Here is an 18,835-nt window from a genome sequence, read left to right on the forward strand (position 1 = left end):
AGTCCAACTAATCCCAAGTGCGCGTTATCGTTTCCTGATTTCACTCGGCAGGTTTGTAAACGTTTTGTTCGGGGAAAAAAAAGCTTTGTAAACGTTGAAGGTGGTGTTGTTTATAAAACAATTAAAATTAAATCACGTGTGCATCTGACTTGCATAGGACAAACGTATCCAATATCCATCTTCAGGCCAACACTTGGGCTCCATCCAACAAACAAAAGAGACATTGACGGCAACTAAAAATATGTTGTACAGATACCCGTCTCTTATACCAGAAAAAACAGCTAAGGTATAATAATGCGCTTCGTTAGCTCAGTAATACCGACACCCACGCACCGGACTGAGCTAGGTAGCCAAACACACATGTGCACAAGCATACATCACCGTATAAAAGACGACGGAAAAACAAGCTTAACACTGAGCAGGCTAGCTCACCATCTGATCCGAAGACCGAGCCAACGATAACACGACTGCATATAAAAATACCAAAGCAACAAAACTCCCACCAGGAAGTCGTACCATAACCAGAGAGCACGCCAGGCATACTGCGGACTTGGCCAAAGTTTAACAACCAAAAACACGCCAGGCATACAGGTTAGGTTAACTAGAATTGATGCACGATATCAGCTTTAAAGCTATGGAAAGATCAGTTAGAACCATCACCATCAGCAGCACAAGCCATTCATCATTTTATACCAATTATAGTGCATACAGAAAAGTGGGCTTTAGACGCGAATGCACAAAGGTACAATTGATATAACAACTGAGATATAAGACCAAGCAGTACAAAAAGGGCAGGGGCACATTGCAGAAGTGGGTAATCCCAGCACTGTCAGGAGAAGTTCATCACTATAGGGTACATTGGAAAGGTCCTCACTCAAGATATACCTCAAATCTGTACATTATTTTGTGAACATACTTGCATACAATTACAATTTATATTCTAGAGAGAGAGAGAAAAAATATTTATACTACAACTGAACGAGTCCGACAACACTGATGTGAAAAGAAAACAGCTGAAGTTATGAAGAACTTACCACAAAGGCACAACATAAGCATTACCCAAGTTACAAAGAAAAAACTTACCACAAAGGCACAACATAAGCTACCAATCATGATTATGCAGTGAAGGCAGAACACAGGGACCGTGGAGTGTAGAACCAAAACCACAATGAATAGAACCAACAAGTCAGTCGAAGGCTGTGCCCCTTGCTGAAGTCAGCCTGATCAAGTGCCTTGGATGCCCAACTAGGTGCAGCTGAAGGCCCACACTTCATTCACCCCAATCCCCAGCATGCACAATTGTAGATTTATTTTCACACAGCAGCATTAGCAACATGCTGTGGAGTTCTTGTTCTATGAAGAAAATCAATGGCCCTATTACTTTCGCAAGCTGCATTTGTTAGTTCTCTGTACACTAAAACCTAATCAACTATTTGGAGGAAAAGGATGTTACTATAATTTGTGACGAAGTAGCATCTTCGGTGAAGAATTTCAGTCATGATGACTTGACGAGACATCGAAGGCAGGGAGTAATAGAAGGTTGGCATTCGTTTGCAGGAAGGGCGTGCGAAGAATGAAGGACGAACAAAACCATGCAGACTACAACTGAGAGCCGTAGATGGCCAAGTCGTTTAAGCAGAACACGCCTTTTTAACACACAGAAGAAAGGTAATGTCTTAGTTGCATAATACATCCAGATCTTAATATCTTTTAACAACATAATCAAGACAATCACAATATGCTAGATGAAGTTTTAAACCTGAACTGAAGTCATGCAGTTGACGACAGTTCTGAATTTGTTCTTGGCAGCCAAACCAAGGAGCAAGTTCTCACACAGAACAAGAATCAGACACGGGCTTCAGGTCACCAGTACAGGCATCATTATCTCTGCAAAACAGCATGTGACGATGTAAGTAAGCTCGCTCTATAAATCCGTCTAGCGACTTAGAATTGAGGATTTCACTGATTTGCATTACCCATTAGCCTATATTGGTCGCTGTTGTATTACGGCGACCTGCTATAGCTGCGTCCACGAGCTGGAGAAGGACTACGGCGCCTCGGAGAGCGGTAACGAGGGCTATAGCTTCTGCAAGAAGAGAAGTAAACTTAGTCAGAGCTTTGTACTATGTAATTTCAAAAAAAAGGAAAGAAATTAGAGAAGCATGGTAAATGATAAAATCAGTTCGGCAAAGTCGAAGCAAAAAGCAGGCTAGCCAAGCCCATTATGAATCGACAATAGGAGGGCATTAAAGCAAAATCATATCAGTTTCCAAAGAAAGAAATAACCAACTAAGGCAGAACAATAGAGTCGAGAGTTAATTCGCACAATCAAAATCTACAAGCTAAACAAAAAAGAAGAAAAACCGGATTACCTTCTACTATAGCTTGGACTCCTTCGGTACCTGGGGCTGCGGCTGCGGCTCCTGCTCCTGCTGCGACGCCTTCCACTGCCTAGACCTCCAGAGCCAATACGCAGACGGCATTCACGTGCAAAGTGCCCAGTCTCACCACACTCGTAGCACTTCGACTCAGATCCACCATACCGATCACGACCACCACGACCACTGGAATTACGAGATAGCTCAACTCTCCATCCATTCTTACCTATATAGAAACCATGCATCAAAGTATAGTTAATACCAGCTATGAATAAGACCTAAACAACGAGTAACAACATGCAAATCCAGAATGATCAAAATTTTGCTTCATTCACCCAAACAAGGTTAAAACTGGAAGTCTGGAACCAAGTTCTACATGTACAGCTGATCAAACAATTTCAGGAAATTTTGCATGAAATAAAAGAATGTCCAGGCGAAGCAAGTTCAACCAAAACGCACAGATACATACCATCTAGATCACGAATTGCATCCTCCGCATCCCTCCTATCATCAAAATCAATAAATGCAAAGCCAGGTGGTTTACGTGCAACCCAGACACTGCATTAGAAACAAAAGTTAGCAAATGGCTGCAGAAGAAACAAATCTAAACTTCTAATATTGTAAAAGCAAGAAGTCATAAAGGATATGCAACAGGTACACTGATCAGCTCACTAGAACCGACATGAAGATGAGTATCAATGAATACCTCCAAGATCAGAAACACCTTTCATATAAGAAAACAACATTGGAAGGGACTGAACAGTGAACATAACCGTCACAAAGCACCTCTCTAAATATGAAAAAACTTCTATAGGTGGATGATATTGTTGGATTTGGATGGTCAAGTTAAGAAGTTTAACGCCACTGTAATCAATAAATTTGGTCAGGCGGTCGGAGCCTTTCGAAAGGAAAGATCACACTATCACAGTGTATGAAACAGGCCTAATGAACTGGGAAAGAGATTTGATTACTTCAAGCTCAACATAAACATTTGACCAACAATATGAGGGAAGCGAAATCAAGTTGGTTATGCACTATCGCTTTCCCCAATAATTTATTGAACCCAATCTCTGAAGCATCGTGAAGCTATTACTACTACATAAACATTGTTACACATAAACTGGATTTGCGCCGCCCTAGCTATTTCTCCCAAGTAAACAAGTCAATCACTTATATTAATCTCCTTGACCCGACTTGACATCTTAATAAAAGTAAAAGAAGACCCCGTACCCACTCTTCTTTCCCCCCACCTAGAGCCCACCCCCACCAACCCGGTAGTAGGGGCCCCGGTATCTCTTTTCCTATGAGATCCCTACACCACGAAAGAGATTTGCCCCATCTCTTTTCCATTTGAATTCTTGGAGCTTGGCTAAAGGCTTAACAGAAGTTACCTTCGCAGAACTCCAAACACACGAAACTCGTCTTCAAGTTCCCCAGAAGTCACCCGGGCATCCAAGTTGCCAACATACACACGTGCCATTATGAACAGATTCCTGAATTTAGTCAAGTGAGGAACATTTGAGCTAATTAAAATTTGCATTCTCAAACAATTAACTGAAAGAACACATTCACAAACAATATGTCTAAAGAACAATAAGGATAAGGGACAAGTATCTGAAATAAAAAAAAACCACCCCACTAAACATCAGACCAACACCGCATGCCGCAATATCCAGTGTTAATAGCACCTTGAACCGTAATTCAACAATCTGTATTATTGCGCTCAACAAACACGTCTACCAACCGCTGCTTTGCTGCTACAGCTAAAAATTTGAAACGTCATAAATTTCCAACAATTGTAGTGAGAATCATAATAACAAGAAGAAAAAAAAGTTCCTATCCTTGTCTGCAAAGCTAGATCCCTAAACCAAGGAAGTAATTCAAGTGTCACTATTGAGCAGCAAAGCTAACGAGGAGCCGCATGTTCACAACAGTAATAGGCGTCAGGGGAATACGCTATGAACGCGCAACAACTCCACCGCGAGATGGGCACGGTATGATCACTGAAAACAAAAGGCGCTAGCGAATCGAACCACCTGCTGACCAGACGAACTGCAAAATCGCCCGCCCACTACACAAATCGAGAGCAGGAGGCGACAAATACCAACAGATACGCTTCTAGGGTTCCGAAATCTGGAGCGACTAACTGATGCGGAGACAGACGTGATACGAGATCAGAGGGGATTGGGGTTACCTGCGCGGAGACAAGACGGGAGCAGGCGCGTGGAATCAGCACGGGCAAGTTCCTGCCCCCGGCGGCTGCAGGCGCGGCGGCGGCGGCGGAGGGCAGAGTGAAGCGAAGCTTCTGGTTGTGTGTGGAGGTGACAGGAAGGTGACGGGGACGGGTGGCCGGGTTGCCATATATCGGGCGTTCACGCGAGCCTTATATTCGCGTGGGCCTTGACGCCTTGTTTCACCTTAGCCCAGCTTTCGCCAGGCCCGGCCCAACTGTCACCATTGCATTCCTAGTTCCCTTCGCCCACCTCCCTCTCCATGTCATTAATCAAAGAAATAAGAAACGAGAAAACCAAATCCGTTCATCCCCTTCGCGAAGCAACCTCCTCGCCGTCCCCGGCGAGTGGGGCGCGTCGCGTCAGGCGTACGCACCGACCATCCCCTGCCCTCCCCGCGCTCCCCGCAGCGTACTTATACACCCTCCCCGCCGCTCCGACCTCACTTTCCCCGCCTCCATCACGATCTCCTCTCCCGCACCGCACCTCGCAAACCCCGCGCGCGGAATTCCCCTCCGCATCAACCGCCATGGGCGGCTCTCACAGCCGCGAGGACATCGACCTCACCTCCTCCGACGATGAGGAGGATTACGAGGAGGACTACGACGCCCGATCCCCAATCTCCGAGCCCGCCGCGAGCGCGGGCCAGCGCGACGACGACCTCCTCCGCACCGCCACCCCTGCGTCGCTCGAGGCCATCGACGCCAAGCTCAGGTCGCTCGATCTCAAGTACCAGCGCCCCACCGCCGCCAAGCTCTACCTCCACGTCGGGGGGGCCTCGACCTCCGCGCGTTGGGTGCTCGACGAGCGCCGCGCGACCTACGCCTTCGTCGACAAGGCGAGCGACGACGCCTCCTCCCCCAGGTGGTTCCTGGAGGTCCGCCCGGGGCCGCGGGTCTCCGCCCCCGTGGACTCGGCGCTCCAGCTGAAGACGAACCCTGCTCAGCGCCGGGCGGACTTCGCCGCGGGCGGCTCCGTATGGGCTCTGCGGCTGCCCACCGACGCCGAATTCCGCCGGTTCGGGGTGGAGTACGAGCGGTGCCTCTTCGAGAACACGTACGGGGTCGAGGCCACGGATGAGGGCCGGAAGGAGGTGTTCGGCGCTGACTTCGCCGCGTGGGCGCGCCCCGAGGAGGCCGACGACGCTGTTTGGGCCGACGCGGAGGAAAGCCTCCACCCTCCCGACGCCGCTCCAGCGAGGGACCTTCTTGAGGAGTTCGAGGAGGAGGCCGGCGACGGCGACAGCATCCAGAGCCTCGCGCTTGGAGCGCTTGACAACAGCTTCTTGGTCGGCGGCGCCGGGATACAGGTTGTCAAGAACTTCCAGCATGGCTTGCACGGAAAGGGTGCGTCGGTGAGGATCTCAGGTGGCCGTGGTGGCAGTGGGAGCGCCTATTCGACACCGAAAAAGGCTCTCCTTATGCGCGGCGAAACAAACATGCTTCTGATGAGCCCTGGAGAGTCTCTGCGTTCTAATGGCGTTCACCATGTTGATATTGAAACTGGAAAGGTCGTAGCTGAATGGCGGTTCGAGAAGGATGGAGCTGACATTACAATGCGAGACATTGCCAATGATAGTAAGGGTGCGCAGCTGGAATCCTCCGGATCGACATTCTTGGGGCTGGATGACAACCGGTTGTGCAGATGGGATATGCGCGATGCCAGAGGCAGAGTGCAGACTGTTGGTAGCTCATCAGAGTTGCCAGTGCTGAATTGGTCACAGGGTCATCAGTTCTCGCGGGGCACTAACTTCCAGTGCTTTGCAAGTACTGGGGATGGTTCGATAGTTGTTGGTTCAGTGGATGGCAAAATCAGACTCTATTCTAAGAGCTCAATGCGTATGGCAAAGACAGCGTTCCCAGGGCTTGGGTCCCCAATTACACATGTGGATGTTACTTATGATGGGAAATGGATCTTGGGCACAACTGACACATACTTGATTTTGATCTGCACCATCTTTAAGGACAAAGATGGGAAAGAAAAGACTGGGTTTAGTGGGCGGATGGGAAATAGGATTGCTGCACCAAGGTTACTCAAGCTCACTCCACTAGATTCAGTTTTAGCAGGGACTGACAACAAATTCCATGGCGGGCAGTTCTCATGGGTAAGTCCTATTTTGAGCTCATAATAATAGATGTTCCTGTTGATAATCTGGTTAATTTAAATAGAAAGCTTATTCAGATGTGCATGCTAATTGCTAAGCATATCATCTAGTAAAGTTATATTATTGCACTAACTAATATATGCAACTGTTTTGTGTCCATAATGGCTGTTGTTTAGTAAAGTTGCTGCAATGGTGTTGTAATCAAACCACATTATTATCACAAGATGTAACTCTGTACCAATTAAATACCAATTTTGCAGGGGGAAGAACTTGTTCACAGTGTTAAGTGTTCTACGCATTTTACCTCTGATTCACGTTTATTTCAAGGTGGTAAAAACTAGTACGAACAGAATCCATGTCAATTTAGACTGCATGGCTTCTAATACTACATCACATAGCAAGAAGTATCAGTTTGAGGTAGGGGTCATATAAGTGTGTTCCTTATCTACCATTTTGCAGTCATACTATAGTTGTTTACATAACCTTGAAGTACATCCTTCAACAATTGAGAAGGCAGAAAATAAGCTTGCTGAGGTTTTTTATACTCGCATGATAATGAGTTAACAGTCAGTTACAAGTTCACAACAATACAGCCAAGTGCTCTTCCACTAGCGGTTGCTATTTCCTTACAGTGATCATTTGCTTGTAAATTGGCTTGCTTGAAATCATAAGTTTTTTATTCTTCAATATCTTTGGCATTCATTCTGATCTGTGTTCCTCTGTGTGCCATTGATTTCCTCAGGTAACAGAGAATGGAAAGCAGGAAAAGCATCTTGTTGCCACAGTTGGCAAATTCAGTGTCATATGGAACTTTCAGCAAGTCAAGGATAGCAACCATGAATGCTACCGTGATCAGCAGGGCCTTAAGAGCTGCTTCTGCTACAAGGTTGTCCTCAAGGACGAATCCATTGTTGATAGCCGCTTCATGCACGAGAAGTTTGCAGCTAGTGACAGTCCCGAGGCTCCTCTAGTGGTTGCGACACCGATGAAAGTCAGCTCCTTCAGTATAGCAAACAGGCGCTAGCTCCGGCAGTTTTGATTTTTCTTTTCGTTTGTGTAAGATAGTGTGAGAAGTTACAGATTTCCGTTCGTTTTAGTGGTTGGTTTGTTCTTTGTCTTACACGGTTTGGTTGGTTTCATTACATGGTTGACTGTAAAAGTTTCCTGGTAGAAAACTGATTGAGCTTCCTTCAGGAAGTTGGTAACAACTTGTACTGTGGTTATTGTCATTTGTTGTGGCTCAGTCAAGTTGTATGTAGTATGTACTATTTGTTTGGTAGACAGCATGTGTAAAAGGATATGCACATGAAGAAATGTTGATTTGAGACTCGAGTCCTTGTATCCCGGTGTGTGTAACTACTTGTATCTCAAGTCTGTTGATCTTTCTCTTCAGTCCATGCGTGTCTAACATTTGGGAAGCCCGTTTGTCGTTAAGTTCACTTCGCTGGTGTGCCTTGTGGACCTCAGATGGGCTATAAGCCGGCCCATTCGGAGTAGTAGGAGCAATGGCCCACCATGTCCAAACGACACAGCCGCAACAACGAAGCACCAGTCGGTCTCTTCTGCTCATCTCCCGTGTGGTCGTGTAGAAGCCTGGCGCAGCTGCCAGCGCACACACACACATTCTGCTGCCTCACCGGCACGCACGAACCATGACGACGAAGGGAAAATGCCATCATCAGTCATCATCACACTGCTCCGGTCGTATCCAATTGCTGTGCTCAACTAGCCAGAAGTACGGCACCGGCCCCGTCGACGTCCTATCCTTCCTTAATCATGAAACGATCTACAGCAATTAACAACGCTACTACTAATCCTCCCCTCCCCTTCTAGAATCCGGATAAGGCCACCCAGCAACAGCTAGCTGCCCGCGGCGGCGTACACGTACCTCCCCCTCACCTAACGTCTACGGCCCCGGCGCCCCATTGAAAGGCATACGTCCAGCCCGCGGTGGTTGCGCTTTGCTTGCGCCCTCCCTTGTACTCGCCGCCTCCGCAGAAACCTCTCGGCACGACTCCGCTCCCATCGGGCAACAGGCCATTGATCCATTCCTCTCCTACTGACTTTGCCTTGTGCCCAAGGGAAGGGCCCCGGGCAGGGAGTCAAAAGGACTGGCCGGACCGTGTCCAAAGGTCGCGTAGCATTCGCTGGGACAGACCTCCGCTCCTGCCTGCCTGCCGCGCTTATCCATCCATCCAGCTGAACGGGGCTCGCTTTTTCGGTCAGGTACGACGTACCGCAAGGCGACGGCACCGTCGGCCGGCATAAAGCGCGGCGTGACGGTGACTATGCGCGATTCGGTAATCGGGGCGATTGGATCGTCCTAACCACTTGCATCAATCCCACACTGCACGATGACCTGCCGCGTGCCATGTCAACCGGCGAATGGCAGCACCGCACGGCCGTCGCTGAACAGCGAATGGAAGGAAGGGAGAGCAAGTCTCCGGCGGCCATGTCACCCGGCGAGCGGCGCCCCTGTGAGGCCGCGACACGTCTCCCGCGCCCGGTCCCTGCCTGCACGACCGGTTCGGCTTGCTTGGGCATGCGGAACATGCCTGCCCCTTTTTTTTATCCCCGTTTCAGTAGCACCACGTCTCTTCCATCCCAATCGCAGCCACCACACAATGGAATCTCCCACCTCGGATCGCGATGCTCGCTGAAATCGCAGGAGCACGAGCCACGACCAGAGGACGACGACCCGGGAGCTCCGGCCGGGCACGAAGCGATGTCACGCACGCGGCATCTTCTCTTGTCGCGCTCCACGTCGCCTCCTGCCTCCGGGTCCTCATACTAGAGACGCAGCAGGCGTGAGCTGCCCCGTGCTCGGGGTAGTATGAGGTTGGCTGTTGCGTGCGGCACCGGCGCGCCGTCGCCATGGATGCACAAGTCACTGGCAGAAGACCACCCTTTTTCCGCGATTTCGGCGGGGTGGTGGTGGTAGCCCTGTCGTGCCGGGAACGCGCACGTCGCCCCGGGTCGTGTCTCCCTTCCTGCCTACCGGATCATTTCGCAACATGCTTAGTTAAATCAGCTGCGTACGAAGTTGCTGATTTGGGTAGCATGGAGTTGAGGCTAATCCCGACACTGACGGCTAGGCTATCAGAGGCAGACAGGGCGTTGCTCAAGCATGGTTGCAGGCAGCTCGTATACGTGGCCACTTGAGATCCCAGCAGCCGGCAGAAAAAGTGCTTGCAGGTGCCCGGCGTCAGTGACAATGCATGTGCGTGCATATAAATCAATCTTGAGACGCGATGGAATTCTTAGCATGACCACAAACTAGTCTCCTTGTATATATTAGGATTTCAAGACGTGTACATGATGGCAGCTGGTACAAGGTTGCCACGACCGCCGCCACTCCCCGGCGATTCTTTTCGAACCTCGCAACCCTCCCTGGCATCAGATTTGGCACGGGGTGTGAAGGCAACCAGATAAGATCGCGCGAGCCGGAGGGCGTCCCCAACTTTGGCAATAACTAAAGTGATCTCCCCGGGATGCATGGTGTACGTGTTCGGCGCGAGGCATTTCCCGTGTCCGAAACACGGCGCCAGCATGCACGCCCCCGGAACATGACCTGCCCAACTGCCGGCCGCCAAACTCCGCTTCCTCCCCGGGTAAAGATCACTGCACGCCGTGCTGCCTAGTACTGGTAGAATGGTAGTAGTTTGTACCGCCCCCGATCCGATTCGTTGCGTGGATCTGCAATTGCTACCACTTGAGAAAAGATCATCTAGCTAGAGGCATAATAATGGCCTCGCCTCCCTCGCTTTAATCGTGAGCTTTAACTAGCACCAATTTAGTGTACGGGCAGAATGTGCAGAGGTCAAACCCATACAACCACGCCGAAGATCTCGCCAGGAACCCATCAGCCGGAAATCTGCCGGAAAGCAAAAGCTACGCAAACCCCACTAGTATCCACGCCAAGCTGCTGCTGCTGATGCTCCTCGTTATCCTCATCCTCAGAAGCGAGAGCTGGAGGTAGAGCTAATCGCCCCGGTCTTTGTGGTTCAGACTTGAGACCGGCCCGATGATCTTATCCCCAGCATTGGAATTGGAGACCACCAACGACGCTGCTCTGACGAACTTGCAATGGTATTCTTTTCAGTTGTAGTAGAACGCAGCGGTGGTACTGGTTGCGTATGGTCGGACGACGCCGCTCCCGGCCTCCCACACTGATAGACGGGGGTGCGTCAGAGATCAGTGCGCGGGTTAACAGAAGAACACGGCATTTGCCGCGGGGGGGCACGGATGATCTCGCCGAATTTTTCTCGCGTCAGAGGCCGGAGGAGATCGAGACCCAGACGGCTGTCCTGCCGCGCCGTGGGACACGGCTCGGCACGAGGGGGTTGACCGCTCGGCGCGCCCGGCACCCGGCACCCGGCCCCCGGCCCCGCGCACGCCTGCCGGCGGGCTGGTGGTTTGCCGCTCCCGCCCGGCAGTTCCACCGCCCGCGCCGCGTGTCGGCGACACGGCACGGGGACGCGGGCCGCGCGCGACGGCGGTGCCGCCCGGGCCCGATCGAGGGAGCTAGAGGAGAGGGCGTCAAGAATTTCGGCGGTGAAAAGAGGCGGCGCCGAGAACGGAGCATGTTCTGAGCCGCGATCGGGGTGGGTCAAGACGGGCGTCCTGCCTGGCCGGGGCGCGACATGGCACGAGATGGAGTCCATGGCAAGAATCCTGCCATGGATCGAGTGCCGTGCTGCTGTCATCGCGCGGCCCGTCGAGCCATTGCTTCCTTTCTCCTGGGGAACAGGGAATGATGGGTGCGCATGCAGACGTGCGGTGAGGTGCAGCGCTTGGGCTTTTCGGCGCACAGCAGTGAACGAAGGCCTCTGGTGTGTTCGTTGACATCTGGCCTCCTTCCGCATCCGGTTCGGAGTGCTGCGGCGAAAAGTCCGCCTGCTTCGAGACTTGGAGTGCAAGTGCCATCCTTTCCAAGGAACAGGTCGGGGGGGGGGGGGGGGGTGGGGGGCCGAAAATCCAACGCTCACTACATCGATCTGGTTTGTTGCAGAGGGTTAAAGTCGAAGACACGAAAGAAGAAGTAACCCGAGCAGGCCAACAACAGCACCTCGCATCACCCGCACTATCTAGTGCGTGACCTGGACGCAACAAGAATGTGTGCGCTCTCCCATCAGAAACAGGCAAGGTTTTTATTAGACTAATCACAATGAGGATTTCATATCCCTGTTTTCAAAGAATGCCACGTCAGCTTGGGGGATGAATGAAATACTATACCTCAATGAAGAGTTTCATTTCACTATTTTCAAATCTAACCAGTGTAATTAAATGCTAGTTGATCTATTGGCGCACGGGATTCCCCATGAAACAACGGCGGTCACAATGGTCTTTTCACGCTATTTCCAACGTTTTGGAAACGAGTTAGCAGAGTGTCGTGGGGATGAAACTGATTCCTTCTCTTCCCTCATTAAATCAGTACCATATTATCAAAAATGCTGATGTGTCACGGTAATTAATATCATGAAAACTCGCCATAAAACTTAAATTATGATTAGCCTTAGGCGCTGCACGAGGTTGTTCACTGCACACTTTACACTTGGTTGCCCGCGGTTCGCCGTTCGGGCAGCCTCGCGTGCCGTTCCAACGGCCGGTCGGCCACCATATCCGACACAGCCGTAGGGCGCGCGACACCAAGACACTCCGCGTATCACGTCGATCTCGTCGTGGAATCGAGCGAGCAACCGAGCTCACGAGCGTGGAAGACTCGGGCGCGTCGAGACGTCGAGTAGAGCCAGCGCCTCGTGATTCCTGGTCAGGCGCTGACTCCCCGGCGAGTCCTCGCTGCCTGGCGCCGGGCGCGTTCCCCCCTGCGTGACGCGCACGGCATCTCGCGATGGCGGCGGCTCGGCGGTTTCCCGGCATGAGCGCACGACACGGCCGACCGAGCGTCGTTGAAGCGCCGGGCGGCCGCCGGGTTGATTCCTCGCGCGTGCGAGGCAGTGAAGTCTTCGGTCAGAGCGGTGGAAACCACCCGCAGGGGTCGTCGGAGTCAGAGGTGATGGAGGAGGGTGAGATGTCGATAAGGGCGGATCGGACGAGAGGCAGCGCGCGACGTGACGCGACGGTCTCCGACGGCTCGGCGGAGACGGCGGCGGATGTGGCGGCGGGAGCACGGTGTAAACGCGCACGACGACCCGACGACATGGCGTGGCACCATTACTCGACTGCGTTGCTTGCAAGGAAGCAGAGAGCTAGCTACCTGGAAGAGTCATGATCGACTCGTGAGCATTTACCTGATCACACAGCTCTACGTGCTGTTCCCATCAGAGAGAAAAAAAACTGACCAAAACGTAAGAAGCGGTTCAATGGCTGATCCACGGTTCCACACGCGTAGTGCGCGTAGACTTTTCATTTCACGGCCGTTGTTACGAAAATGCTACGGCCATCTGAACGAGTAAACTAGTGCGCGCACTTCTCCTAATAGCATAGTGCGCGCGGTCACATGCCTAGTACGAGTGGCGGGTAAGTAGCCTTATCCGGAGATTACTTCGCTGCTAATCCCATCGATCTACTGAGTAGGACTACTAAATTAGTCGCGTGGGGCAGCTAAGCTAGGATCTAGCTAACACTGTCAGATCAAGCTCTGCTGCCGGTTTTCATTTAAAAACCGCAGGCACATCCTTCACGTTCCGGGCAAATCCAGGCCGGGCCCACTGTGACACTACTGTTCAACTGTGCAACTGCAACCAAAGATTTTTCTCACCCGTACCTAACTCGATCACCGAGACCGCATCGATACAGAGAGAACAGTATTGTTCGTTACCATCCTACCTATATAGCATATGTAACTTTAAATATAATAATATTTTTTTTAGTCTAAGTTGGAACTATTAATAAGAACTAAAGAACCTTTTAGTCATGGTTGGAGCCACCAACCGAAATTAAAAGGTCATTTTTGTTACCACCAGGACTAAGTGTTTAAAACTTTTAAGATTCAGTTGGAACCACCAATCGAAATTAAAAGTCACCTTTAATCCGAGGGTCCAACCTAGATTAACGATGGCTACAACCGGAGCTAAAACTTCCCACCATCCTCTAGCCTTGGATCTGGAATTAAAGTCTTTATTAGTATCCGATCCAAAACTAACCACAACAGATAAGAATGATGACAGCCCGTTTTCTGTAACTAGCCATCATGGGAGGTCGTACTCCTACCCTCCCGACTCCCAGTATAATTAAATCGCCAAAAGCTGGTGGCCGCCCATGCATGCAAAATTGCAAATGCTTTGATAATGTTATCCCGATCGTCTTAGGATTTGCCTTTTGCCGGTCGATCGCGTGCTTTACTTTCCAATCAGCGACTTGGACGGGGCGACCGTTCCTCTCTCGTTTCTTGTTTCCCATGCCAGCCAGATCGTGTCAACTCTCAACCTCTGTGCGTGTGTGTCTCTCTCTCATGGTCATGCTCTCGGATCAGTTCACCTTGCAGCAGTAGTTCAACAGAGGTGACAACGACGAAGACGAGCTGCAACCAGTAGCAATGCAGTACGCACAGGTGGTAGCAGACTGCGTGCATGGCGGTACGCCGTGGACGACGGCACCCTTCCGTCCTTCACGGCGGGTGGACTCTGGAGGAGCATCGTGGCCGTTCAGAATAGGATCAGATCAGCAGCGGCAAGTTGCAGTATGTAACGAGGCAATCCGTACGGGCTTGGCCTCGTTCGATGGCGTGGTGGGCCCAACGCCAGTGGCTTACGCGGCACGGAACGCGGGCCCAGGGCGGAGGGGGAGGGGATAACGTGGGGACGCCCGCCGTCGGCTTCTTTTTCCCGTGCCTTTAGAAGGGTCCCCTGGCCCCACCTCGATGGGCCCCCTGCGGTCCTGCTCCCCACGGCTAAACAAATTGGATAGGATCTAGAGTTCCGAAATTACACCACCAGCGAGTAGCGCTTCGATCTCTTTCTGCTTTTGCTCTTTTTCTGTCCTACGGAACGGCGGCGCTGAGGTTCCGTTTCCACGGCCGGCTTGACGTCGCCCCACATTTACGCCGGAGCTTATCTGTACCGACCGATCACGAGGTCATTGGGATCCGTGATGCTCCGGTAAAGAAGCCAGGAGCATTGCAACAACGTCGTCAAGGATAGCTGTTTATTTAGATGGGCCAGCTAGGATATGTCGGTATAAAAAGCACCAGATGAGACCAAACTGTGGTGCTTGTTGCCCGCTATGGGTAGCCTGCCTAAGATCGTAAATTCCCTCCTCACTCCAAACGCAACGTCAGATTCGCATGCGTTGAGAGTTGTCGTGGGCCATGGATGGGCCCAGTACACAACGTGAGACCTAGTTTAAGCGACCTGTATTTTCATTTTCATTCAGTACTAATCTGATCAGGAAGAAAATAATCCATGTCCAGTGTGTTTGCTTTGGGACGGCACGGTCCGCCGCTGGGGTTTCGTTGACGCTACCGGCCGATGTGGACACGCGGGACGGGAGGCCGGCCGGGCGAGCGAGCGACGAACCACCCGCCAGGCGGCCACGCGGCGCGTTACGACGGCCACAGCGGTAGCAAGCTCTCACGTCAACCTGCTGCGACCGTGACGTGTCGTGCATACGAGGTAGGGGCGCAACGTCGGGTGGCCCTACCACTTTCCCTGCTCGTACTGTTTGACCCCCACCCCGCCCCCGCGTTAAAACACACCTACTGGTACGTGTAGCCGTGGTGCGCCGCTGGCCGCTGGCCGCTGCACGTGTACGCCTCCTGTCCCGTGTGATGGCAGTAACATCTACGTGGAGGCCCGTAACTTCTCTACGTGCACGTGTCGCCCAACCATTTTTAAAGCGACGCCCGCCCCCAAATGGCACAGGGTCTCGCAGCAAAGATCATTTGGAGGGCATGGTCGTGGCGCTCCAGCAATCCATGGCTCCTGCCGTCCTGCGGATACCATACGCCGCGTGCAAGCCGGCAGGCGAGTGCTCTCCCTTGCTTCGCTCGCCCGTGACTGCCATAACGAGACCCACACCCCCCTCTGCAGGCTGCAGCAGCTGCCTGCCTGCCTGAATTGGAGTGGTCGCTCTGGCCTGCCACGACCAAAACAACTTCATAACTTGTGCCTCACGGTCACGGGGCGCAGCTCGGCATTGACCCCTGCTGCCAGTCTGCCAATGTCTTATTTATTCGGCTAATGATTACTTAAAAAAAAAAAAGGAAAATCATCCGCACCCTTGGTGGAATGGTAGCGCTCCAGCTGACGCGTGGATTAGTAGATAGGATAACGTCTGGCTGCCATAACTGTTCGGAGATATTTGTGTACGCACGGAACTCAACACTTCTCCTAGAAAAGTATTTATTTCTTTTTAATTCTGGTAAAAGAAGAAAAGTCTGAGGCATTGTGATAGGCATGCGTACACGTCCAGGCATTCCAAGACTGCTGGACGCCTGGACGGTGAGGTCGGCAACTCGGCATGGCGAAGGCGGCCCCGCGCGCGAGAGGCCCCGGTGCGGCGGACAGCCAACGCCCAGCTGCCCGCGGCGCGTGGCTCCGGACAGGAGTCCACGTCAGCGTCGTCGGCGTGACGTGGCGGCAACGGATTGGGTTCCAGGCTTTTGCTCGGGGGGGCGCCTTTGGCGGCGTGGTCTGCTGGCCGCTTGACGGTGCCCCCGGCGACGGTCGGTCACCGGGGCGGCGTAGGCACTCACCCCGTTCAAAATTAAATACAACTTTTATTTTTCGGGAAGTGGAATAATTTTAAATTGGATCAAATTTATAAAATAATTACTAACATTTTGACTTAGTATAAAAATATATTACACGATTAATCTAATCATATTTATTTTATAATATAAATATTAATACTATTTTATATAAATTTGGTGAAACTTAAAATTATTTAACTCCTTGGCTCTTCCGTGAACAGATGAAGTAGCGACGTGCGGTACCGCAGCTGTAGTTCAGACCAGTGCAGTGCAGCAGTTACTGTTCACAACCGTTAACAGCTGTGCCGTGCGGAACAGCTTGACGCGGTGACGAGACGCGGAAGCTTGTTACTGTTCACACGGACGCGGCTAGGATGCGCTCGCGGAGCGGAGGTGGGCCGCCCTTTGTCGCCCCTAAAGCACGGTCTGCGAAATAGATCAAGGTAGTAACTTGCCGCAGGGTTGGGCGCTATTGGATGCTGGGTCAATTCCTGAGGCGGCCTGAATCCGATTGCATTACGGGGTACTTGCTATCCGGCACCGCCAAGCTATCAAGAAATTGCCACAACGCCTCTACTCCAGTCCATGCCGATGCAAACGGCGCTCATCGTCACCACGTATTCAACTGTGTCCCCGCTGTCTTGGGTGTCATGTACCTTATCCTCGTGTTTGTCACGGGGAGCTCAGCATGAACCATAGTCCTCGACACACAGCCTCTTAATCTTAACCCAAGTAAGTTTGTAAGAGAAACCAAGTTGTTGAGCAAGAAGATGCCATCGAGCGTAATTACGGGATGTCTAGGTGCTGGGAAGGTTTGGAACGCTCAAGTGATGACATCTTCCATTATAGGAGCATATTTCTATTGTGGATTGCATGAGAATTCGGCTTGTATTTGAGGTATTTGTACAGACGTCCTTGAACTCCATCTTCAGCTCTTCGCTAGGACACCACATGCTTAGCCCTTCATGGACAATGCATAGGTCATTTAGCTCACCATTAGTACAATTATAATGCAGATTCCTGTATGGACTATAGTAATCCAACCATCTCAAGTTTTTTTAATCCCACTACATCTCTTCACCCTACTATTTTCAAATTAAAGACACATCTGGTGGTCCACAAACAACAGTATAATCAATTGATCCAAATAGCCCAGCTAGTTATAGTATGTAATCCGGATTCTTATACTCTAGTGCCACTATCATATTCCTACAATCCATATGAGATTCAAATAGGACCTCACCACAAACCCTACGGAGACGTCTTGGCGTAACTTGGTCTCCATGTATCTTGTGTGGATGTAATGTCATAGAATCATGATTTTGAGCACATGATCACACATAGCATGGTTCACTTACTGAGACCCCAACAAATTTGTCGAACAGCATGGTAAATTTCTAACACTGTTCACAAAAAATATACATCGATAACCTAGACTGGATAAATTAATTTGCCCTCCGTCGACACCTTGCTGTGGTAAATAGTGGTATTTAAATTCACAAACATGACATTTTATTCACCAAGCTTTCCAGTGAGATGTTTGCTGGTCGTATGTTTCTATTTTAAACTAAATATAGGTATGTAAACCACTCCACTTGAACCATGTGGGACCTTTTCTTGAAGCAGCTACCCATATTTCGAGCCATATACAGATTCAACCATAGGTGTCCCCAACTATCATCCGTCGGAGCACCAGTGCATCTCCTATTCCTATTCCTACTATCCTTCGCAACACAATCTTATTTATGACTGTACCACGCCATGAGATCGTGCGTGATCCAAAATCTAGGACCACAATTTCTACCAAATTTGATGTTCATGCGCCAAATCGTGCCGTACGGGCTTCATAATGGAAATATTGAGCCAGCCCCATTTTGATTGCATTTACATTTGGCGGCACCAAAAATCTGATCCGCTAGAGTAAAGAGCAATTAAGAATCGCAAAATTGTACGGTGGGTACGGTTTAAATTATTCCCTGGATTGGAGTAATACATTTGACCTTAATAATTATTATCACCTAGAATTGGTTGTCTAAATTAGCATGGCTTTCCAGACCCAAAGTACCCCGGGATTCAATTTCCGCCCAACCATCCACGGCAAGAGAGTCGCGAGCATAAACAAAGCAGCAGCCTTCTTCAACCTCCTGACCGTCCCCACCCGTCATCCACCGGAACGGGGCCCAGGTAGCACCTATCCTATCCATCTACCAGGTTGTTCGCCGCGCGCGCAGACGGGCGGCGCGACGACGACTCGGCGAGCAGCGAGGGAGACGGACGGATAGATAACCCCAACCGTTAGGCGACCGCGACCCTCACCACCTATCCGCTCCCCGTCCAACCATCCCCATTTCCACGTCGCGGCGAGGGCAGTCCCGTCATTTCCGCACGCTGGCGCCTCCCTCCAGCGCGACGTGAGGAATTGTGGATAAGGCGCATGCCAGCCATCACAATTTCACACCGCCTACTCCCG

General features: G+C 51.0%; 2 protein-coding genes across 4 annotated transcripts; one reads left to right on the forward strand and one right to left on the reverse strand.

Annotated features, from left to right (window-relative positions):
* Positions 1 to 854: 854 nt before the first annotated feature.
* LOC112873428 (serine/arginine-rich splicing factor RSZ21A) lies at positions 855 to 4,718 on the reverse strand. 3 transcript variants are annotated; one of them, XR_003224750.1, is made up of 8 exons: positions 4,573 to 4,718; positions 3,770 to 3,871; positions 2,848 to 2,936; positions 2,373 to 2,604; positions 1,977 to 2,086; positions 1,760 to 1,887; positions 1,084 to 1,646; positions 855 to 993 (listed from the first exon to the last, which is right to left on the reverse strand). XR_003224750.1 is itself a non-coding variant. In XM_025936385.1 (6 exons), exons 2-5 carry the CDS (start codon positions 3,856 to 3,858, stop codon positions 2,005 to 2,007), a joined length of 492 nt encoding a protein of 163 aa, XP_025792170.1. In that variant the 5' UTR covers positions 3,859 to 3,871; positions 4,573 to 4,718; the 3' UTR covers positions 1,680 to 1,887; positions 1,977 to 2,004. The 3 variants fall into 3 exon arrangements, 1 of the variants encoding a protein (XP_025792170.1); XR_003224749.1 differs by having other exon boundaries at positions 855 to 1,646; XM_025936385.1 differs by lacking the exons at positions 855 to 993; positions 1,084 to 1,646 and having other exon boundaries at positions 1,680 to 1,887.
* A 420-nt stretch (positions 4,719 to 5,138) lies between these two features.
* On the forward strand, positions 5,139 to 8,045 carry LOC112902868 (protein CYPRO4-like). Its single transcript, XM_025972055.1, has 2 exons — positions 5,139 to 6,713; positions 7,456 to 8,045. Exons 1-2 carry the CDS (start codon positions 5,139 to 5,141, stop codon positions 7,735 to 7,737), a joined length of 1,857 nt encoding a protein of 618 aa, XP_025827840.1. The 3' UTR covers positions 7,738 to 8,045.
* Positions 8,046 to 18,835: the final 10,790 nt, after the last annotated feature.

This window comes from Panicum hallii, chromosome 1, assembly GCF_002211085.1.
Source record: "Panicum hallii strain FIL2 chromosome 1, PHallii_v3.1, whole genome shotgun sequence".
NCBI classification, from domain to species: Eukaryota; Viridiplantae; Streptophyta; class Magnoliopsida; order Poales; family Poaceae; genus Panicum; species Panicum hallii.